This window comes from Anser cygnoides, chromosome 11 (genome assembly GCF_040182565.1).
Source record: "Anser cygnoides isolate HZ-2024a breed goose chromosome 11, Taihu_goose_T2T_genome, whole genome shotgun sequence".
NCBI lineage: Eukaryota > Metazoa > Chordata > Aves > Anseriformes > Anatidae > Anser > Anser cygnoides.
The window spans coordinates 10,828,563-10,853,722 of NC_089883.1; the positions used below are offsets into that span (position 1 = coordinate 10,828,563).

General features: G+C 36.0%; 1 protein-coding gene across 1 annotated transcript in view; it reads right to left on the reverse strand.

The window, feature by feature from the left end:
- The window catches only part of TRPM7 (transient receptor potential cation channel subfamily M member 7), a 54,938-nt gene that overhangs the window by 19,759 nt on the left and 10,019 nt on the right, over positions 1 to 25,160 (reverse strand). The window contains exons 2-17 of the mRNA XM_048072035.2: positions 13,562 to 13,641; positions 11,351 to 11,389; positions 10,640 to 10,838; positions 9,416 to 9,629; positions 8,686 to 8,810; positions 8,233 to 8,404; positions 7,457 to 7,631; positions 6,130 to 6,253; positions 5,197 to 5,269; positions 4,836 to 4,936; positions 4,013 to 4,147; positions 3,782 to 3,835; positions 3,235 to 3,375; positions 2,568 to 2,702; positions 1,668 to 1,948; positions 956 to 1,184 (exon numbers count right to left, since the gene is read on the reverse strand). Of these exons, the coding sequence (XP_047927992.1) occupies positions 956 to 1,184; positions 1,668 to 1,948; positions 2,568 to 2,702; positions 3,235 to 3,375; positions 3,782 to 3,835; positions 4,013 to 4,147; positions 4,836 to 4,936; positions 5,197 to 5,269; positions 6,130 to 6,253; positions 7,457 to 7,631; positions 8,233 to 8,404; positions 8,686 to 8,810; positions 9,416 to 9,629; positions 10,640 to 10,838; positions 11,351 to 11,389; positions 13,562 to 13,641 (2,277 nt within the window). The remainder of the gene's footprint in view (positions 1 to 955; positions 1,185 to 1,667; positions 1,949 to 2,567; positions 2,703 to 3,234; positions 3,376 to 3,781; positions 3,836 to 4,012; positions 4,148 to 4,835; positions 4,937 to 5,196; positions 5,270 to 6,129; positions 6,254 to 7,456; positions 7,632 to 8,232; positions 8,405 to 8,685; positions 8,811 to 9,415; positions 9,630 to 10,639; positions 10,839 to 11,350; positions 11,390 to 13,561; positions 13,642 to 25,160) is intronic.

Here is a 25,160-nt window from a genome sequence, read left to right on the forward strand (position 1 = left end):
TACAGGAAAGGGGAAGAATTAACAAATTCCAGAACTAAAAACCACAAGAAAGAATGCTCTCCGAGCCCCAAAATAGAGATATTCTGTTTACACTCTTTTCTTTAATCCATTCCCAGAAACTCTGGAACTGTGTACTATCAAGGCATGTTTTAAAAGCATACGAGTGGGGCTTTTTTTCAACTCATGGTTGAAAAATGAAAGCTAAAGTATGGATGACGGGAATAAGCTAATGACAAAAAATAGCTTTTATTTGTTACGAAGTGAGCAGGAAAATGGTTACTCAGTTATCAAAGAGGATTTTAGTATGTCACAAGTTAAGCAATGCTTGTAGATATTTTGTAGGGAAATGGTCTTTCACTATATTCCTAGCAGCAGTAAGTTTCCAGTACACCAATTCAAAGAAATATGCAACTCCCATGTTGGTTCAATTGATTTGTATCAAAGGGCACCATCAGAAAACCTATCCCCGATTTGCCTACCCTTGTTTCATTCTGTGCCCTCCTTATGCTCAGCTTCTTCCTCCAAAATAGAATATATACAAAGCTTTTCTACATCAAGTCTTATGCATTGCCTGTAAAAAGCCAAAATGCATGAAACTATATTCTTACAAGTAGGTTTTCTCTCTGTTAATTTTTTTTAACCACTATATTTTTAGTAGTGGATTAGTATTCACATGATCTCTTTAAGCCTCTGATGAAAGGCTACTTGCCTGTTTTTTGCCTTCTATATTTCTGTACCTTATTTGAAAAGATAATAGAGTGTCAAAAGAAGAGTTAACAATAAATAATTCCAGTTTTGATTATGTTATAGGAGACAGTTTTACAGGGTTTATTAACACAAGCTATAGTGATGAAAGCTTTATACTAATATTGTTTAAACACATAGTTTCCCTTCCAATTAGAAATACATTCCATTGATCCTTTTTATACCAATAACAAACTGTGACAAAGCTTACTTTGTACCATGAATTCTTCCTCATATTCAGCCTTCCCATCCACATATCTGATAACAACATTTGCGTACAAGTATGAGCTACAAATGGACGAAGCCTTGAAGACACTGCTAGCTTCAGACAAGTTGAGTTGCTCCAATTTTTAAGCTCATAAGTTAGTAACTTCATTGCCATAGTTTCATCTTGTCGGAAGGACTGTTCTAACAGTTCAACTGCCAGCTGACCAAACTCACTAGAACAAAGAAAAAAAAAGCATCAAAACAAACATAACTTAGTATCCATAAAGTTTAAGCCAAATTTTCTTGTCCAAACACATTCCCAGTAACGCAACTTGAATGGACTATTGCCCGTCCCTTCTGGTAGATACATTTCTATTATATAGTAATTTGCAAATACAAGATGTGAAACTGGGACTTCTGTTAGAAACATATGCATACTACAAACAGCTATTAAAGCATTACGCAAGAAAGTCACATGTTTTCAAGTGACACATTCAGTGACATTTTGATTTAACTACAAATCATGATTCGTAACAGCTCTCAAAGTGAGCAATGTCTAATACACAACTTTTACTAGAGTGCCATCAAATCCTTTCTGCAAAAATGAACTGTCTTTGAGACTGCTAATGCAATAGTTTTTGTCTGTTGATAATATAGGCTTCTATTTTTATTGGAAATTTCAAGAACAGATCTTTAATGATATAAATGTAATTTACTTGGAATACTGTTTCAGTTCTTCTGAAGTATCATCAACAAGGTCACTTTGTTTTGCTTCATATGCCATTGAACGATACACTTTGCAAGCAACTAAGGCTTTTGCCATGGACTCCTCCCCATGCTGCCAGAAGAAAAGGGCCATCTTCTGCCTCTTCATTAACACTGCCCAAAGTAACAGCTCGTTGAGAGGATAAGCAAAACGTCTTGTTTCAGGATCATCTATGTCTACTATTTCATCTTTGGTTCTTTTCTTTTTTCCCTCTTCTGCACCAGTGTCAATCTTTAAAAATAAAATCAGAAAGTTCCATTTTAAATCTCTAAAGTTAATCATTACATAATTTGAAGCAAAATGCTGGGTGATCTATTGTCAAGTGATATGTATTTCTAAAAACAAAAATGAACTTCTGAATATTTCAAAAGCAGCTGGAATTTTTGTTCAAAAACTTCAGTTAAGTACAATTCATTTTTAATAACAGATAGAATTAATTACTTTGGTTTATAGATCAAAAGAAATGCAGTAACTAACCTACAATAGGATGAAACTCACAGAAACTCCTTAAAGTAACACGGCCAAATCTTGCTTCATCTAAAAAAATCATGCAGATTTCCACCCCACCCCCCACCCCACCGATAGAACTGTGCCAAAGATGAGCCTTTTACTGGCTAGCAATCAGAAACTATCTAGAAGATTAATGTTGAGATGAACATTCTTCATGGAATCCCATAAGTGTGATAGATGGTTTATAAACAAGTACAAAAGGATGAAATCCCAGCTTTACTGAAGGCAGTAAAACTGCTGCTACTCACTTCAGCTGCACTTGGACACTTGGATTTAACCAGGTTCTCCACTCTTAACTGCTTAATATAAAACCCACCACTCTCCCCTTAAACATCTGTACCTTTGGTTTGTATGGCTGCGCTGTTTTGATGAAGTGATTATGTCGCATTTTTTCTCTCTTGTCTGCCCTGTTACCAAAAGACTCATGGCTTTTACACATCTGAGGAGTAGTATTTGAAGGATTTCGCCCAGATCTCTGACAAGAATAATAGAAAGAGGTTTGGCTTGCTTTCTTTACACCCACTTACTAAATAGTATATTATCAGCTGTTTACAACTAGATACTTAGTTAAGCAATTAAACAGTTACTTTGCCACTGAAACAGTGATGAATTTATACAATGGTAACAATTAAGAGTTTTCACTGATATTTAAGAAGGATTAATTTTTCTTTATTTAATTTAAAGTCACAAAATAGTAAAGCAATGACGACCAAGAAGCTACAGTATCTGCATCCCAAGACCCAGTGAATCTGCATATTTAATACCCATTCTTCCCCTCTATGAAGGGACAGAGTAACAGAAGAAATTTGCATATGCTAGAGTAAGGAGGAGAAGAATAATAAGACTTTATGTTTGTGATCAAACAGCTACCAGTTGCCCTCCTAGGCTGTAACACTGCCTTTAAAAGAGCCAATCCCTTGACAAAAAGAACAAAATAATATGGCTCCAATTTTATTTTAATTGTGAACATAGAAATCTGCATGTTCCATTATCCAACTGCTACATACCCGATTGTTCCCACTGAGACTATTGTATATAGCTCTAAAGCGTTTTCTTGTGTAGGTGCATCTATAGGTTCCTCCCATCAAGTATTCAATAACCAGCCCCACATCAATCAGGTTGATTTTATATCCTGGAGGAAGATTTCCCTAAGAATATAAAAGACATTTTCAGTTTTGCAAATTATAATTTTAATTTAAATTTGCTTAGAATGTTTCTACATGTTACATCACAACTCTAAATAAAAACAAATTAAAACAAATTAAGCTGTTCATGATTTAAAAGGAACACAATGCATCTCTCAAAAAGCTAAACAGTCAGAGCTAATATGAAAAAAGACATCACTTATCAGGTTTAACAAATATCTTTGTGGCAACAAGGTACTATTAAGCACACAACTGCAAATATCGGAAACAACAGAATAACTGCCGATGTAGTTTACTGCTTCAGTAAAACCAAATTAATAAACTCAAGATTAAATTGACAATCAAACATAAGAAATCATAAAAAAGACTAGTGTTGCTACTGTGATAGATTTTTACATTTACAGCATACCTGTTTGACATCCCGAACAAGATGGAAGAGTGTTGGGTTAGTTGGGCCTTGTTTCTTTATAAAAAGAGGGGAGGAAAAAAATTAGAATGAGAAATCAGAGTGCAATGAAAACATGAGAATATTACAGTATAAGCCCAATATTTTCAGATGTTGGCGTTAACAATAAAAAAAAAAAGGAAAGGAAAGAAAGAAAGAAAGAAGAAAAAAAAGAGCAAGCAACCATTCACTTACTGTGTTATAAAGTTCTTCCAGCCTAGGAATTGTAAGAAATTTGTGCATGCTTACTCCATTTTCAATTAGAAGTTTCACAAATGCAACTCTATCCATCACAAGGGCGTCTAACATAGCCTGTTCCAGAGACCCAACCTACAACAAGTAAGTATAGGGTAGAGCCTAGAGAGAACCGTAAAATGGAGTATCACAGAATTAAGTGTACTTGGTTTACAAACCAACCTCATTCATTCACAGGGCTGGAACAGGGAAACCTTACATATCTACAAATACCGAGGCTACCTTTGGTTCAGAAAATCCCCTAAGCTTCACACAATTACATGATGAGGGAATATTTTAATGACTTAAGCATTTTCTCTGATCTTACACTCTTCCACAGACATCTCTTACTGACACACTCAGGAGTAGTATTCTGGACTAAATAGGCATTTGGTTTAGCATAGTTAAGATGTTTTCATATAATGATATTGTATCAAAAACATGAAGACATCAAACATTTGAAACCACAATTTGCTTCAACAGAAAAATGCTCAGAACTGCTATTGCATCTCACTAGCATCAATTCAGCTTTCACTTTTTGCAGTCTCTTCTCCCCTAGTTATTCAGAATGCCTTACATTTCTACAGTTGTTGCACCTTTTTCAATTACACAATAATAAAACAGCTATACAACTACAAAGTATACAAAAATTACTGTCCTAAAATTAAATGTGTCAGTATTCTACAGTCCGTCTCTATAAAAGAGAAAACATTATTTCTTTACAGTAAGTTGAGTTTTTTCTCTTAGAAAATACCATTCTGCTTAATCTAGGCCATATACATACCAGCCATTGTTGCCCATAAACAAAAACATGATTTTTGGCAATGTCAACTCTATCCCATGCAAGTGTAAGAACAAGCTGGTCAAATGCAGATGCATTCGTGCCTTAAGAAGCAAAAACAATGAGAAAAAAATAATTACAATATAATAAGCAGTTGTTTTTCCTGCAAAATCAAGTAATCCACCTCAACGTTGTGTGGTATATTTCATCAATTATGACATAGATTAAGGTAGTATAAGATGAGAAAATATAGTGGATAAGTATTTTCTTTAAACTTAAATATTTCTACAGATTTTTATAAGTAATCCATCATATAATCACTAAACAACAATAGCTGGGGGTTCCAAATGCACTTAAGTCTCACCTTTTAACAATGCTGTAAGTATTGCAACATCAATGTCCTGATGTTCATCTGACCCAATATGAAAAACAGTAATCTGTTCAAAACAGTAAAATAGGGAAAATAAGCTTAAAATTTATTTTCAGGTAAAGGTGATTAGCTTCAGACTTTTATGTCAGGAATTGAAATACATTTAAAAGTCACCTTATCTTCAGTGCAATTTAAGTCTATACTCTATGTAAACCTACCTTTAGTGTACACTCTGCACTGTTTCCCTAACTAGGGATCACACAAGACAGTCTTTGATAAGAAAAAGGACAGCAGAAACCCTTTACACTCTTCAACCAATCTTAACTTCTTTTTCCACTATGATTACAATTCTCTATGGGCTATAAACATCACATAGCATTCTATTTACTCCTCCAGTTCAATCTGTATTACAAGATTAACCTGTCAGCAAATATGTTTAGCTGAATTTGACAATTTTAAATGTTAGAACAGCACAATATGATTTCCAAATGAGACATCAGTATCCAAATATAGCCCGTATGTAAAGCTCTATTAAGTGTATTTGCTTTAAGCATCCAATGATAAAGGTACTTCATCAATACAGCAATAATTAAAAGACTAAAAAAAATCCAGAGGCTCTCAATAATCAAAACAAGAAAGGAAAACAACCCACATATAGAAGACATAAACACTATGAACAAAACAGAATCCTGTCAGCTGAAAGCAAACAGGCTTGGAAACATCAACAAACCTGAATTACCAGAAACATCTATAAGAATGTAGTCTCCCTTGGTGACGAGATAAAGTACCCACAAAAACTGTATTTGATTATCTTCTATAATTGGTAAGATGCACTATGTCCAGAAACAATTTTGAATGACACTTGATCATACACAACACAAATGCACATACCCTACATAAAAATTTTCTATAGCAAGATCTACTTACAAGTTCTTTTTTTTTCATGCATTCCAGCAGTGTCTGAAACAGATGAACCGCTTCACTTTGACCAAAGTTAAATGTCTTTTTGATAGTTGAAATGATTTCAGGCTCAGCACCCTCAGGAACATTCCTGAAATTGAAAATAAACATGAAAACACATTGCTATACACGAATAGTAAGAATGATGTTATACTTAACAGTTTCAAGCTTCTTACTGTTTCAGTGGCAAAACCTTGGACAGCCTTTAGAAAGAAGCATAGGTTGCTTAACCTACAACTTTCTAGTGTGACCTCCTAAAAGTAACTCAACCCCTCTCCCTTTCCTTTACATAGCCACTTCTGAGATAATCTCAACTAAAATATTTTGACACAAAACACTACACACTCACCCCTCTGAATAGGGATGGTTGGCTTGTGATTTTGCTGACTATGGACAAAGTTCTTTGGTTCAGTGCTACATTTGACCCCTATCCTCCTGGTTCTGAGGCAGTCCCTGAGACTGAGATCCAACTACATTTAAGGATTAATGCAAGTCTGACAAACAACTAGAAGACACTAAATGTTGTGGAACACAAGCACATCCTTTTTATCAGTTGAAGCTATGCTAAAAACATATAAATGTTTTCTACGCTAAACAGAAGTGTGTTAAAAGTTTTGTTTTAAGACTCTTCAGAAGGAACAGTATATGAACTCCTTCTAATCTATTTTCAGAAAAGTTGCTACTAAGCAACAGCTGACTGCATAAAAATATTTCAGTTCATTGTAGTTGAGCGATATTTTCAAGCAGTTTGGTAACTATTCTCTGGGTTATTCTTATATTTCTGGAAGGCCTGGTCTGCTCTGACTTCTTGTGAGCAAAAGTTTATTGTGTACACTTAAAAACAGTCACACTTATCATTTAAGGTACTGTGGTTCAGTTATTTAAAACCCGGATTGAAACACACAGAGCATTTAAACAGAGAGCTGGGTCTTCTAGTCACACTGGTGTAACAAAATTATCGTGCTTAAGTTACATGTTTCTCCTGATTTAGTATATAGGCACATACACCTTTCCTATCCTTATATAAGCATTGCTAAAGCAAGCATATTTTCAAGAATTTGGAGCAACTTGTACAAGGTATGCAGGAGGAGCCTAGAACTAGAAAAGAGGTCTTGGTCTTCAGCCAAAGCTATTATTGCAGCTGACCTGGAAAGCTGCATCACATGAAAGATTACTCTCTCTGCTTTAAGCTTTTATCTTTCCATAGATAAAACTCTTGCCCCAATTCATTAAGGACCGCACTCAGACCCATCTACATATAACTGACAGTTTGGCTAGCAGTACTAGGACTTACCCTCCCTCCTCCGTTTGCTTGTGAACATATGCCAGTATGTCTGCAGCTCTACCTGTTCCTTCACATACTACCACTGGCACAGGAGGACTTTCTTGTAGGAAGTCTAAAACTGTAAGTATGACGTTGGGCCCACCTTCGAATACAAGTGCTACCACAGGCACACCTTGTCCAATTCCTGTAAAGTTGTAAATAAATTTTTTTTTAAAGTTTTTTGATTAAGTCTTATGTTTTCACCATTGTCAGTATCAATGGATATGGTAAGCATAAAACAAAGTATTTTATCAGGTCTAGCAAAAGAAGTTTCAGTGCCAGAGTTGCAGGAGAGACATACTAACAGAGATTGTTACATATCCACACACAAATGTTAACTAAGTTGCCACTTTTATTTGCATACATATAACAAAGGTAGACATTATAGATACGTGTGAAGTAGTGCTGATATTAAGTGTGCAAAAATATATTAGTTTCAAAATATCATTCCCATGCTTTAAAAAAAAAAGGAAAGAAATTAGACAATGGCTAGCCACAGCTACAGCACAACTATTTTGTCATCAGCCATCTGCACTGACTGCTTTTTCAGCTCTGACCAAAGCTTCAGTTGAAATTTGCAAAACAATCATTCACACTTGAAACATATACAGAAGATTAATTTTTGTGTTTTCTGTTTTAAATAAATTTCTGTTTTAAATAAAATTAAGTTTTGTGTTTTAAATAAAAGTTTGATGCAAGTACCTTGTTCATTAAAGCATAGTAACACTCAGCCCAGAATTACTTACTTGCATGTATCCGTTGCAAATTAATAGTTTTTTCCAGTTCTCTCCGCAATTTAACTTCTGCTCCATACTTCCCAACTGTTCCATCATCCACCAGAATGAAATGGGAATGGAGATTATTTAGGACATTTAGTTTACTCAATGGGTTTAACAAGGTTTGATATGGAGCAACCACCTAAGTATAAGCACACAAGAATGTATTTGACTCGTAGAAATTCAAATTTGTCTCTGTGAAACTTAAATATTTTTCTAGACACAACATGCAAGCAACGTCTAGTGCATTTGCATTTTGCAACATGTTTACGCTAATGATCTTGCATAAGTCACATATGTCAATGCATCTTCATGGTAAAGCAAATACTTCAATGATGCAAAGCAAGTGAAAAAACATGCTTGAGCAGATTTGTCAAAATAAAGTAGGTAAATAATTATTTCAGTTAGATTATTTATCCTTACATCTCTTCCAACAAGGTCATTTCTGTTTTCAATCACTCCCCATGGAGCAATCCCAATAGTGCAAATCTTTCGAGATGATCTGGAAGCATGTTCTCTTAGAGCATCACCAACATGTTTTGCAACACCTGTTTGTGCACACAAAAGATGTACTGAATGCCACATCTTATTAAGAAATACCACTGTTTTATTAGTTAATCGGGCCTGTAAAGATCTGGGAACTTATTTTACACAGAAATCATAATCTGAGTTGGAAGGGACCCATAAGGATCAAGTCCAACTCCTGGCTCCACACAGGACCACCCAAAAATCAAACCGTATGTCTGAGAGTGCTGTCCAAATGCATCTTGAGCTCTGGCAGGCACCCATACTACAACTATCAGAATGGGACAAAGTACTGTGTACTAGTAATTTGACAAAACAAATATTAGCCTAGTAAGAACTAAAGAGTCTCCAGTACCATACTATGCTTATGTTAATTGCATCAAGTTTTCTTTCTTGCAGGTTCAAAAACTGAAACAAACAGACCCAAGTCAACACCACCACCTTCATGTTTTTTCTCCTTGCAGGACAACACAGCAATGCACTTCCAACTACACGTGTTCAAAATGAATTGTTTTAATTTCATTTGACCAAACTACATTTACTTTAAGATGTAGCTATTTATTCACTAAATCTTCTGCCTTTTATAAACCATAATCTAGTTAACTATGCACATTCATTGGTACTTTACCTGTGTTCACTCCTCCAGTTATAATCCAGGCTCCTGTTGTTACTGCAGCTTTAATAAGACCCTTGCCAAGCAACTGTTTGATGCGTGGGTGAAGTTCAAATTTCTGCATGCCCCCATGTACAGATATAACAAGCTTTGGCAACTCCATCTGCCATTCTTTAAGCATAAGTTGCAGAATAGCTTCAGGCTTAGTGTCATATGACAACCGCACATACTGCAGACACAAGAAGAGAGATAAAAGATTCTTAAAAGAAATAATCACAGAATCAATGAGGGGATAAAAAAAAAGAACCACAATGTATTTCAGGATATATTCTCCTATTCCTGGCTATGGAAAATGCAATTATTTTTCCTAAAACATGGCAGAGATGATCTAATCTAGCGCACCAGGCTGTCCTTGGGGGGATCAGCTTCGTCATTAAAGTGCTTGATTTTGGCTATAGGAACTACACTGAATCAAAACTCATTGCAGGCTAAAACCATGTGACCATTAAGCAATTTCTACCACAACTAGAAACCCTTCACAAAATGGTTGTGGAGCATACGTCAGAATTTCCAGTTCTCCAGCCTTTCCCGTGCACGTGCATTTGTGAATTAAGTGTTCTTTTCCAGAATTTCAATCTACAGGCATAATTGTTTTCAACCAGCCGCTCCCCCCAGAAACTTGGTTGTTCTGATTGGTCTGATTATGCTTTAATCATCTTGAACAGATCTTGTAAAAAAGCATATTCTACATCCGTCCATAATTGCAAATGATTTTTCAGAGTTTGAGAATTAAGAATAGAAGGATAAGATAGCAGGTGTTATTTAACAGATCCTATAAAAATTTAACAGTAATGAGTAAGCAGCAGCACTGATGAGTAAGCTGTATTTTAACAATGTCTGAAACAATAACGCTGAATCCTTAATGGAATGTTTTGCTGAAGGGATTAGGAATTCTTATCACCATTTGCAATATAAAGGTAAACTGTACATGAATGCAACTAGTTCTGATAGATGTAAGCAATTTTTGTTATGAAAAAGAAATTTAAAAAGGAAATTAGACAGAATTCAGACCACAATAAAATTATTATGATAATAGAGGGAACTGGTTTGTCACAATGCAAGTGTGATCACAATTTCATCCTTCAGGCTTCAATTTCAAAAACTAAATGAAGGATCCACCATCTGTATCAACATGTTTAAAGTAAGAAGTCCTAGTTTAGAAGTAAGCATCATACATACCTTAGCCCTGTAAGAATGAGAGCCACCTTGAAAGTTGATGACACCATAAGCATCAGTAGAGGTCTGTTCTGTATGTTTTTCCACTGACCATTCTTCTACTTCCTGATTATAGTTTTCACCTAGCTTCACATCAGAGTATTTCATAGCAAGACTTGCGGTAAAACAAGCATGTTGTCTGACCAAGCGGCCACAACAGCACCTGCACCCAAACATATAATTTAGAATACTTGAATAAATACTTCATTAGAAAATGAGAACACATCTTTTATCTAGAACAGAGACCAGTTAGTTTTCAAAAGCAAAGATTCTAAATATATAAACCTCTTTTCTAGAGCAAGCTTATCACCACAAGTATGTAGCCTTGTTACCATAAATATTTAAGACAAGAATTAATTACAATAATATACATAATCATTATGCAAAATGTTGAAGCTCACTGAGATACCAAGTTGGAGGCCAAAAGAACTAGAATTAGTCAGGACACTAAAAACTGAAATTGATTACTTTAGCCAAGTAATTTATATAACTTCTATAAACCGATGATCTATGTAATGCAGGCAGCTCTTCACTTAGTTATATTTGTTTTATATCTAACCTTTCACTGACTTGTCATCTGCAATACTGATCAAGAATTTTAAAAATGTTATTATGAAAGTGATTATTGAATGGAAAAAGAGTATTCATAAATATTGTAATTAAAAGAACTCTTACCTGACAAGTTGCTGACAAATCTGACATCCTGGAAGGCATCTATAAGAAATATTTAACTATATGAGTAAACTTCAGCTTAAATGTTAAGGTGGGGGGAAGGGGGAAAACAAACAAAAAATGGGAAGATTTTAAAAAAAAAAAAAAAACTCCTACCACTTCACATGATTACAAAAAGATTACTGCACTACAATAAATGGAAAATGCTGCAAAAGTTGGAATATTTTAATTACGGTAACTTGTCTATTTTATGTGACTGCTGTATATGCATCAACCAACAGTATATCAACGTGTGAAGGCTACAGTTGTGAGCCTTGAAATTGGTTTTCAGGCTTTGGATCATTAATATCGGAAGCCCCAAAATATTTCAGACTGGATTATGCAGTACTCAACCAGAAACATTTTGCCAGACACTGAGAAGTTACTTAAACTAGCATTTTCTTTGACACATTCAACTATACCTTGTTGCAGCTGTTCAAAAAATTTACCCCTCTATTACGCATCCAAGTTGGACTGCCTGGGTGGGAAGGCTATTTGATCATTTCAAATATGAAATTTTTTGCATGTACAGAGAAAGAAGTTTGAACAAACATACAATAATGTCTTAACACACATACACAAACCCACAAATCTTCATTTCTACTCTGTTCCATCTTAAACATTTCCCTTGTTTTCCAGCTAATAGTTTTATTAATATTTAAAGATAGCATAGCAGATAAAAATTTCTATCACTGTTTTCTGTAATTTTCATAAGTATTTGCCACTTACAGCCACAGTAAGAGCTGGTATGCAACAGCATAAAACTACATGTTTTATATAGGCTGCATTTGATTCTTTTATGCACAGCTCATGAACAGCAAGCAATTTGTCTAAACTGAAGGACAACGTCTGATGGGAAAGTTGTAAAGTCCCTTACATACTACAACAGGTTAACCCAAAAGGGCAAGTGTTGAAGACCATTTTGTTCCTTGGGAAATGCTCTGGGAATTTTAACAGCTTCCTAATTACTTTGTTTGCATTTGTAAATTTTCCATGTGCTATAATCATGGCTATAAATTCTAAAAGCTTCTCATATCACATGGTTTCAAGGAATGTGGTGAATTATTTACAATAACCAAAAAATTCTAAAGATTTTCCTTTGTTCTTTTTCTGCCTAAAAACAAATTCTTAGAAGTAAAATAATACCTTACTCACAAAAAAAAAAAAGTGATTTATAATTTCTTTTCATGGAAAAGACTGAAATAGAAGTTTTCCAAAGCTCAGAAGAAGGTTTCTCAACAGATCTCAAACATATGAAGCTAAAGAAAGCTGATCTGAAATCCACAAGGGCATCAGTTAACATTTTGGTTAGACATAATTGCCTTAAAATACCAATTTAGAATCTATTTTACTTTGATGTGTGACATAGATGTCATGACCTCGCCTATCAAGTTTCAGGCATTGTAGGAACTCTTAAATTATCCCTATGGCACTTGGTGAAAGTAAATGCTTACATATCTAATGTTAGAGCTATCACTGACTTGATTCCTTCCACATTTGTGACTTAGTATAAGGTAAGACAGCACCCAAGATATACAAAGTATACTTCATTTAGTCTCAATCTCCCCTCTAAAATGTATTTCCCCATTTTTCAATCTCATTTTTTTTTTCCTTACAGATCTTAAAGAATGAAAAATGATTAGAAATGACATGGAATCTTTTGATAACTGACCTATTGTTTTGTTTACCTTCCCTGGAACTGATGCTTTCTCCAACCTCTGTTTTGCAAGTAACATCATGATTCTCATTTTTCTTTATTCTACTTTCTACAAATACTTAATCCCTTCTTACTTCACTGTCAGGTCTATTTTTACATGTTACCATACATTCACACTGCTCTTTAAATTCAAGTAAAGTATCTCTCTGAGACTGACTTTCCAGAAATTTGCCACAAAAAGAAAAAAAAGAGACAAAGAAATCCATACTGTAGACACACCACAGACATCACTAGAAGGACTGGTAAGAAGAAGTAAAGAGAACAGGGGAACATCTATTGGCAATTTCTGCAATGCCAAATAAGTTCAAGAAAAAAATATCCAAGCTAAAGAAAGAGTGGCAATGCCCAGACAAAAAAGACTGAACTAAAAACAGTACTTTATACAGATGGAGTAGTTAGTCCAAATATCTATTATACAGTCTTACAGTAACAGCTTTCTTGCAGCATTTCTAGTTTACCTGTGGGGGTCTTTTGAACTTGGTATAATATACACACACTCCCTCTTGGTGAAAGTATTTTCTATCCAGGATTTCTGGGACTGGAGAAAAAAACAAAACAAAACAGTATTATAAAATACAAATCATAAAACTTTACACTGAAATATACTTTCTAAAAAAATAGGTAATAGGATGTGAGGGTTATTTTTTTGTTGTTGTTGTTTAGTATTTTCAGCTTAAACTTGAAACATATTTCAACATGAAATTAACAATACATACTTCCTCAAATGCTTACCTATTCTAATAGGTGGACCTGATTTCATTTCAGTTTGTTTAAATAACCACGTAACACTATGTTACACGATAACCTCAAGATTACATGCTAAACAATATCCATAATGCCCTATGCCTACGTCAGGTTTCAGCAATACATTGGGAAAGGAACTTGGATGGATTTTTATCGACTAAAAACAAGAAGCAGCTCTGGCATGGCAATCTGCACCTTATGTAATATTACTTTAAAATCTTATTAAGATTATATTAAGGTTTCTTCATTGCTGACACCTGTTTTACACTTACATTTTACCTTCAGAATGCTTTGAGAAATTTCATACCTGTTCTATTCTATAACGAGGAGGGAAAAAAGACTGGTGTATGTTATTCACAGGTATCTATTAGAGTTCTGTGGTAACTATGAAGAAACCAACGTTTTATTTTTTTTTTCCTGTTGTAGCACAAGATTCAGTAAAGACATACTGTTTTTCCACTCACTGCAATTTGAAGATCAATTTAAGATAACAGAGAAATTATTACAAGTAGGACTGTAGCGGCTAATTTTAAAATAGGCCCCTGGAAAATTGTTCCTCAACCATCTACCCTCTTTCAAAACCTTTCCCAGACTCAGCAGATCTTTCCCACATTACTCATTATCATTTCCCTCCAATATTTTGTTTAGTGAACTTTGACAATGAATCTGTCGAGACAGCAACAAGCTGCTGCTCCAACTGCTGCCCTAACACTGCGAGGGCCACCAGCCTCTTCCAAGGAGAACGGAAAGGTGCAGGGGTACTGATGCTTCTCAAGAGAGAAAGAGGAGGGGGAGAAGAACACGAGAGGTATAATCCCTAGGGAAAAATCCTAGGTGGGAAGAGGACTTGCACCCAACAGAATGAGAACCCACACCATATATTTTACATTTAAATTAATATTTTAGACATCTGGGATAAATAGCCATGGCTGTTATTTGCTCCTGTCCTATCTTCTTTCCTTATACAGAGGAAAGGATGCTGTTGTGACGTAGGAAAAAAGAAAAGGCTATAGAACTGCAGAACATCAAATACTACATGCAATCATGGTGTTAAAAAAGATTCCATACTTATGTGGCTTTTCTTTTTTTCCGTTCTTCTTTAATTTCTTCCTTCTTTGGAAGAGAAGATAAAGATTGAAGTGAGTGACTCTGCAGTCCTAGACACCTGTGCCTTACACGCAGCTGGGCTCAAAACAGCTTTAGCTCTTCTCTGTCTTTTATCAGAAGATTAGCAGTGTTATAAAAATAGATTTGATATATATATATCTATATCTATTTTATATGGAAAAAAATGTATATTAGGAAGGCCTAGGGTTTTTCTCCCCCTTCTCTCAGTATTTTTAAACACTATTAAGCTCTCACCTTGGCCTTTGTGATACGAATCCCAGTTCTGGAAGTTGCTTTCTGCTTTGTCAGGGGTCCCCACTGTTTATAAGTATTTCTGTACTGCATTTCTTAAAACTGAAGTCTTTGTACAGATCATTATTTTAACACTGCAATAGTTTAAACTTGCATAGGAACTCTGCAGATCCTCCAGAATATAAAGATATAGAATATAAACAATTTAATGCCAAAAGCTGGCTAAAACCACACCGTGAAGCAAGCTTTCACAGGCATAACAAGCTAGTTATTGAAATCTGAGGTATATAAACCACATGTAATTATGTCAACTGCTCCACGCAATATTATTGTTATTATTAAGTAATGATCAAAGCTGAGGACAAGGAACACTAATTCATAACGCAACACCAGTTCTCAAAATTTCAAGAAAAATACTATTTATTTTTTTTTGACCTTAAAGAATGTAGTTTCACTCTCCAAGGATTTCTGTTTATTCTTCAGCAGTGAAAGCGTCCTCAGTAGAGCACAGGTACATCTATACTACTTGCACAAAGGAGGATCTATATCATTAAAACATACTTGGAACTTTTCATCTGGTAAAACTAGATCTTCTCCAGAAGAACTCCTGTACGCTAATTAATACTTATCACTAGAGATTTTATACAGAACCTGCTAATTACAGAGTCTTGTTTTCAGCCAAGGGGCAGGGCAGGCAGAGGAAAAAACAAAAAGAACAGAGAAAGTGAGAGACGTTTCCCATAGACGGGTAAAGATCACATGAAAAAACCTGGGAGAACTGACGCGCCTTATTTACAGGGAATGTACTATCAACTATTAGCTAACACTCCTGTGATGACCGGAAGGAGAAGGAAGATGACGTGAGGACACCGCTAAGATAAGGAAGTATTTCTTAAAGGTAATTACTGCAACTAATTTGTCAGCTAAAGATTAAGTTAAAATAGGAGATCAAGTCTGTAGTCAATCGTAAGAAAAAACACACATAATTAATCTATTATAAAAAATTCCTCGCTCTTATTAAAGCTTTTTAATCCTCTCTACAGAACACAACCACACCTTTTAAACTCTGCTTATAGCAATTGGACAACTTCTGCTAATCACAGTGATGTTAGTCTGTTTTGCCGGTGTGTTTTAGAAGGGGGAACCTTCATAATGGCTACAGGTAACATGGGTCAGCTCTCATACGGGGAGCTCTGTAGCACTGCTGTTCAAGAAAAATCAAGCAGAAAAAACCCACAACCTATAAACTAGTTTGTAGGGAACTATAACCCCCACATCCCCTCAAAACATAAAGGTCAGATATCAGCAAAAAGCCTAAGTGGTATAAACCAATGCACTGCTTTTCGTCTCTTCACTTTCTTTACTTTCAACCTTGCATCTTGAAAAAAACAACTTAGCTTTCCATATTCTCTCCCACGCCTTTTCAAACCTCTCTAACTTAACAAAATTTAAGGCTACAAGAAAAACGTTAATACCATTAGTATTACTCCAGAACAACCTTCACTATCTTTTCCTACAGGCAAAAGTTACCTATGAAAGTTTTACCTGATTAAGACTTGCAGCAATCAATGTTGGCAGGATTTCATCTGCACATGAAACAAAACTTGTCTTTCACTTTTTGGAAGATATACCACAGTAACTACTCATTCTTGGCCCTGAAGTGTCTGATGACACTTTAAGCTGTAGAGGGATAAGCAAGATACCTTAACTCTGGTTGCACTGATTTCTCACTAGACAAAATTCACGGCATATTTCCACACTTCTGAAAGAACTTCAAGAAACAAAACACACGGATCTGATTCAGTAAGCTAAAAGAGATATATTAACCCTGGGGTCACGGTTAAAGGAAATACTTTAAACTACTTCCAATAAATAAGTCCTTTCAAAAGTTTTGTAAGTGCTGAAACAATTATAATTGACATTTGAAACAAAATGCGTACAAGTATTTGCTGAACTACCAACTACAGAGAACGTACCTGACTACTAGACTTCCAACTACTGGAAGGATCTGAATGCCAACATAACCCCACAGCCTTTTAAAACAGGTAATTTTCCCAGGACCTTCTTAGGCATTAGTTATTTTTGCTTCAGCAATAGCATTAGCACTCCAAAGCATCAATAATATAAATAATTTAAGTATCCCTGCCCAAGATTTGTGGAATTCTTTATGTTATTTTTAGTGAAATTCATGATGGATACTTCTAGTAAGTCTGTTTGTAGAATGAAACATTTAACACAAAGTTACCTAAAGTTCATGTTTGTTTGTTTTTATATAACAGTTTACAAATGAAAAGAAGCAAAGTACAGCATGAGATCAGGTCTCAAAAGAAAAAAAAAAAAACTACAATGCCTTATCAAGCTACTCTGAAATTCTCCAAGTTTATCCAACAAATTTGGTCTGAATTAATTTCCTGCCAAACAGAAAAGATCTATACAGATCTTAAAAAAAAAATGCAGGATTCAATGAACACAAATTTGACAGATGTAAATATACTAGTACAGCTGACAATCACAAATTTGTTCACATACAAAAGGATTCCAACTTACTCTTTCTCCCCATTTATAGTATTTCATACTGTTGAAGGATACTAAGTTATAGAACACTTGTTAAAAAAACTAAGTTTAAACTTCCCCCAAATATAGACTGTTGAACCTGCAATACTACATAACAACCTAGAAGTGCTGCTGATAATTTTTTTTTTTTTTTTTTTAATAAAGCAAAACCGCTCAATCAGGAAGCTGACCTGGATTTAAAACAAAAATCATATTACAGACTATTACTTTTGTGGAAGGCTGATAATACAGATTTCATCTACTGATCGCATAGACCTTGCTTTCAAATTGAAAAGTGATATCCACTTCTACGGCATCTCATATTCCAACTTTCAAATCTTTGCTTATACCATATTGGAGTTCAATAAATGTTCAATATTGGAGTTCAATAAATAAATAGTTTTTAAAGGAAAAGATCTCCCAACTTTATTTGTCCTTTATTTAAAAATAAGGAGACTATATATTCTTTCCCTACTGCCTCCAATTTTCCAAACGGTTGAGGTTTCTATTTGGGCAAGAAACAATAATGGAAAGTCTCAGCAAGTCTGAAAACAAGAAAATACAACAGAAAGCCTCTGTAGCATGAATACTCATGCTAGCGCTGCCACAGAGCAGTCCTATCAGTCTAGGCATCTTACAACCAAGAAAATAAATTTTAAAACATCTACATAAAGACATTTTGTACTCAAGAATGTCCCTTAGCTTGTCTATTCAAGGAAACATCCACAAATAAGTTACTATTTTTTATGTAACTACATATACTGCACACACACTCTACGATTTACAAGAGAATCTCTTATCTAAGAAACCCACTCCATTGGTCAAACGTGGTGTGTCATGGGACTGAACTGTGATCCCTGCCCAGCTAACACCTCCTGGAGCACGCAGCTCCTGTAGCTACAGCTGAAAGGCAGAAATTCCATACAAACCTTTGTCTTATCGCTTTTGTACTCCATGGTTGAATAAAAATAAAGAAAGCCAAACAACTAGGACAACCATGGTTTCAAATTAAGTTAATGCATATCAAATAGTTTAGAATTCATAAAACTTCTTGTGGGAAGAAGTGATGCAAACAAAATCTGTGCTTTATGTCACTGCAAAGATTTCCAGCAGGGGCTTCCAGCCCTTACAGCAACGAGAAGAGCGCCAGACCTGTTCTCACCACAGGTTAACTGAACAATACTGAAAACGCGCGGTCCAGGATAAGCCAGGAACAAAGCCCGCATACGGGGTGGAGATATCGGAAAGGCAGTTATGCATACATATCCCAAAGAAAATATCTAACGTTTTGTACTGAAAAATCCTAAGAGAGTACAACTCATTTCCTCAAGGAAATGTTTAACCGCTTGCAGCAAGTCTTCAGAACTCCTTTAGCTAACATTCAGCGCATAAGTAGATGGGAGGAGAAAAGAAAAAGATAGGCAATTTGATGCTATGTATTTGCTAGCATTCATTTTAAACTCTTGGCTCCAGCAAACCAGACATTTAATTCACTTGCTTTCCTTGCAATTTAAAATTATATACCTCTATAATTACTGTTTGCTTTGTTTTGCCTTTTTTTAAAGGAGGGGGGAAGAATACAAAACATTTAGTGAGCTAGCATTAAAAACTATATATAAAGACTACTGAAGAATAACAGCACTTCCTCTCCACAGAATATGCAATACATGCAAAAAGGCTTCAAAATTTGTTCTTGAATCAATTATTAGAATATCACTAAGTCTTACCAATTGTTCTAGTAACTGGGGAATATGTGCAGTACCAGAAAAATAATATGCCTAAATACCATCATAATGCCAAATCATATTTATACAGAGTGCTTTGATATATCCCCATGGAAAATGGAATACGAAATGTCACCCTAAACAATGAGGGTGAATGTATTAACCTAAAACTGTTGTTTAATGCTGTAGAAATGATTTTTTTTGCAAGGGTATTTTACCTGAGTCCAGGGTTATTTTATTATTACTTTGAAACAACTAGTAGCCGCATCTACAAGAAAAAGTTGTTTCATTTATTTTCCCCCACACACACACATGCTGGGACACCTTCTGCCAGCGAACCTGAATGGCCCAGACACAGACAGATCCCACTGCACACACTGCGTCTCGGCTGTGTTGAAGATCCTGTTCTGAGCAGCACAGTTCACCTGGCTGAACTCCACTCCTAAGAAACTGAACAGCTGTAGTTTTCTAGGTCGAAATGTTTCTCCAGGGAAGATATCACTAGAGTCCTGAAAATACTATGCTCAACAGAAAAAACAAAAAACAAAAACACACACCATTTTTACTTTAAAAAAATTGTTGAGGAAGCAAGGAGGGAAAAGGGTACTCAAAGAACATCATCTGCCGATTCTACTGCACAGCACGTTCAGAAACAGACCTCAACTGAGCCAGCAAGCACAGATAGGAATCTTCGTATCAATGGCTCCCTTAGTGCTGAAAACAGATCTTCAACAATCCTATTCTTTATTAAACAGCTCAGGAGATTTGCTCTGAACAGTTTTCACAGCAATCCAGGTCTCTAACAGAGTGGCTATTGTTTTGTCAAGTTCTTCTCTGACGTAACACGGTCACCGCTTAACTCACCAAATCCGTCTGCAGTTTTGGATGCAAAGAATACTTTGTCAAAAAGGATTTTTACAGCACTCCCTCAAACTTGATGAAAATGATTCCAATGTACTATTTAGAAAACGGGCAGCTCCTGTGGGAGCTTCTCCACCAAGCAATCACACAGCATAAAATAGAGTTGGTTATACTTGGTAGACTCATTCAAGTCAGGCAACCATAAGTTCATCTACAGAATTTAACACTCTGAAGCCCTTATTTTTAATCCTGATACACCAGAATAAAACCCACAGATCTTGTATTTTTGGGACATTTTTACTAAGTTCAGACTCGATTCATTTTACCCACATTATGGGGGGAAGTTATTTTCTAACTGCAAAAGAGATCTTGCAATGGGCAACTCTGAGCAAATCCAAAGCAAAGTATCTTATACGTGGGAGGAGAAGAAGGAAGGGGCAGATGCTGTATTTGCTTTTTGTGTCCCAGCTTTAATCAACAGAAATTTGGAATTTTGTTAAGAAAACCGAAGAAGGTAAAACAGTTTCACTGTTGGAAACCGGGGTAAATAAATTGATTTCAACGCAGTTTACATTTTGAATCCTCAATACTCTCGAAATATCAAAAAAATCATTTTTTTAATTAAAAAAAAATTATCTCTACTGAAGAATCTAAAATTGGTTTTCTATGAGCTTCCATACCAAACACATTTCAATGTATTCCACAAAAAAAAATTCAAAAGCATATATCAAAGCTATCATGTAGAAGCAACAAACCAGGAATTAGCCCACTGAGTTTTCAAATGAGATAAAAGGAATTCTTCACTCCCCAAAATTTAAAACCTTCATTTCTGATGAGATTCCTGAAACAAAAGGATAGAAAGAGAGCAAGTGGTAATAAGCACACTGAAAATATAGATACAGCTTTTCGCCCAGCATTTTTAACTTTAATAGCCACTTCACTTTGTTCAAATGAGAGATTCTAAAATACACAGAGTAAAAGTACATACCTTCTTCAAAACCTATTTTTAAGGATTTCCAGTCGCTAATATAAACCAGATCCAAATGTCTTACATTTTTAAAGACACAACCTACTTTTCCTTCCTCATCTACAGCGATAAAATCGTGTACTTTGCATCATCTTCACTTCTCTCAGCACTGATTTATCTGCAGCCTATTGCTGTTCTAATCTTACTGCTTGCAGACTGCAAGCCTACACACACTCTTAAATAAGACCAGTAGGAAGGTAAAGTTAAGTCAGCCTACTTAACAACATGGCAAAGAAGTGATGCCAAGTGGGTCAAATTCATTTCTGTGAGCATCAAGGATGGCCATTCTTCCTGCAGGGCACAGTGGGCCATACCGGGCATGTCTGCTGAGATCCCTGCATTTCCTGGCTCACCAAATTTACTGCATGAGATTTACTGCTTAGCTCAGTTCATACTTCACATTTCTGGCAAGTGCTGGGCTTGCTTACCTCGCATACGTCACACAGGATGTACGAACAGGCAATCCTATGAACTCCTTTTTTTTTTTTTTTTGAAAGAGTAAGGCTTGGAGCAAGTTATCACAGGTAAAACAATCTGCATAGCCTGGATCTGTTGGCTGTCCTCCCCAAGCAACTTCCAGTCCCTTCCCCATCATGCAGGGAGTACAAATCACAGATGTGAAAAAGGAGTTAGCAGTGGTCACCTCAGGAAATATGGTGCTAGGAAAAGGTTCCTGCCACCAGCCAAGTAATTAATCCTACCTTCAATTTTCTTCTTAATTGTTCCCAGATGGGAAAAAAAAAAAAGCTCAGCTCTGTCGCTATCCATAGACAGCATACAGGCTGCAAGTTCACATCACCTAACACAAAGACACATTTCAGCTTTATTTGAGGTGCCGATTCGAAGGCGGTCCTCCCTTTCTGGTTCATGAAGTACATGAATGTCTGATTAACGCGTTTTATGCTAAAGCATGTCAGAGCTACGAAAGCAAACTGGAATGGTGTATGTTGTTGGTCTTGCTCTACAACTTCTTAGCCTGTTCTGTTGACATATCTGACATATTTTTAATGTCATATGAAGAAAGGGACTTCTCTGTCATCACAGTATGGATTTTGGTGCCTGCTGACCTGTGTAGGCTATTATTAACTCACTAGAGCAATGGAAACATCTTATCACTAAGGGATGGTTGACATAGCTGGCCTCGGACAACCCTCCGAATACCTTAAAAAAAAAAAAAAAGCAGGAAGCCTTATACTTTAAATTACTACAGATCGGTATTTCTCTGAGTAGCATAGGTGAGAGAGAAGAGGAAAAGAACATATTAGCATACATGCAAAATAGGTGACAGCATCAGATCACTGCTAGGGATGATGAAATTTCACATAACTTGCCTTTAGACACAGTTAAGGAGGAAAACCAATTTATGTTTATAATCAAAACTACCAGCATTAGGAAGGAGGCCTATCAGCAAAAATGCAAAGAACCATCTGAAACAGATCAGGAATTTTGTTTGCTTTAATGGCAAGTACTATTAAAAAAGCACTTTATATAAGTTACACAAGTTATCTCAGAGCAGAAAAATCATTAATATTAGCCTAGTATTAAAATGTAAGCATTCAACATGATGTCTGAGGGAGACAGGAATTAGTCATATGATCTCTGAACCACCTTTGCTCTCTTGGGAAGTGGAACAGATGCATTACTCATGGATAGGACCACACAGATGTGACAGGGTAGATTGTCTTAACCCCTGTTCTCTATATTGTACCTGCCTGTACATGTGTGCACACAAAATTTGCCATTATTTGCTAGCTATACTAGGGGAAGCAACCATTTCGGTCAACTCTCTATGGCAAACAGAGTTGTTAGAGATTAAAATAGAATGGAGAAAGTAGATTGATTGGGGAGAAAGAAAACAAGAATTTGCCACAGAATAGCTCACCTACTATAGAATTATGAAAACTTCACTATTCTTAAATTCAGCTCATTAACAAAGAGCTACAGGTTCAGTTACGCTTTCATTGCCTGTCAGGACAGAGCACTAGCTCTCATAACAGAGCTAGATAAGCGGGCAATTGCTCAAGAGTGCGCGCTGACTGCAGCCCTCATCTCCGGGCCTAAGCAGCGTGACAGCATTCTAGAGACATCCACGGGCCGAAACCCTTATCAGAAGATAAAGTTCCCCACTAAAACTATGTGGGTAGTTTCTGTTTATTCTAGAAAAGTGCAAACAAAAAAAATTAACTGGGTTTATTTAGGCAAATGTTAAAGCAGCTAGTTATTGCCTGAAATAATACATAATGCTCATTTAGGCACTTCAAAAATTTCCATCCTCTGCTTTTGAGAGGAACAATGAGTTGTTTGAGCTACTCGGTCTTATTTTGTTGACTTCTCACAAGGCAAGTCTTACATAAAAATCAAGCTCTCCACCACAACCTGATGCTGACTGCTGAAACACTCTTTTACACTAACTCTCCCATTAGCATTCAGCCATTTTATTATTAGTGGGTTTTAAAAGTCTCAACTACAGTTTTACATCCCTCTCCCTGGATGCCTCTTTCAAAGATCATAGCCAGAGCTGTAAAACCTACGCAATGCAATGTACTGTGTGAGAGCTTAAAATCATTCATTTTATCTTCAAGTCAATACTCAGGCTGCTAAAGTGCTCCATTTCACTGCAAAAAAACACTACACGACTTCCTATCACACAACCCTTCATATGCACATTGCAGTACTAATTAGGATATCTGTGCTTGTTTTGTAGTTCTTAAGCACAGACTTAATCTAGCTCTGGTCAACTCCAATGCAAGAAGTTTCTCTCTAATCCTGCTCTTACTGGGCTGCCTCAGCAAGCCTGAGTCCCCAAGCTAAGTACTCAAATCAAAAATACAGCTCTCTAATTGAGCACTTGTATGGACTTGAAATGCTCTGATTCACCAAGTTAGACTATGTCAACTAAAAAGCAGAATCACCTGTGGGGACAAAAACCCCTTTTTGCTCCAGTAGGGAAAACTAAATGCATCCCAAGAAGAAGAAGAGTTTGTAATGTAGACAGACATCCATTCCAAATGGCTGCTCACTAACTGAAAGTACACTGAAGCAATGTGGGTAGCTCCCCAGGATGTACAGTTTACTGTCTTAGCCCTGTCACTTGTTTTTTGTTAGATGCACAGTGATAAAGTTATCCTCTACTTGAGCAGATGGAAGAAACTACAGTTTTTCCAGCTCTCCCACCAAACGTTGATGCGGAATAGCAGGCTACCCAAAGAACCAAGCTACCTGCAATATAACTATGTTAAGCATTGCAAATCTAAATAATCACACTCAAATTATATATATGATTTTTAAGGTGTATTCTGAAAAGCAAGACGCCTTTCTTTTTTTCTTTTCTTTTTTTTTTTTTCAGGGGGTAGGGGGAAGGAAAATAAGTGATATTGAAAGATCACAATGCCACTTGCACTTCATTAATGTTTTCTGTTTATTTTCTTTTTTTTCTAACATACTGGCTTCCAGTAAAACTCACCAATGTTGAGGGACATGTGGCACAAAGCCCTACCTATGCTGTCGCATACTACGCTGAGCTTCTTACTGGCTGACTGAGGGAAAGGAGTGAAGGCAGACTAGAGTTCTAGAAAAACAGATGCAAGAGTAAGGAAGTGGAAGTCCTGGCAACAGCAAGACCAAGATACATAGGAAAAATCCTTGTTTTAACAGATGCAATTCCTAAAATTATACAGCAAGGGCTCAGTCAGAGAGGACAAGCAGAGCAAGTCACCACTCTGCTCTCCTACCCTTTCCCCAGACACGTGCCCCTGCCCCTTCCTCACACCAGCAGTCACATACTCTCCC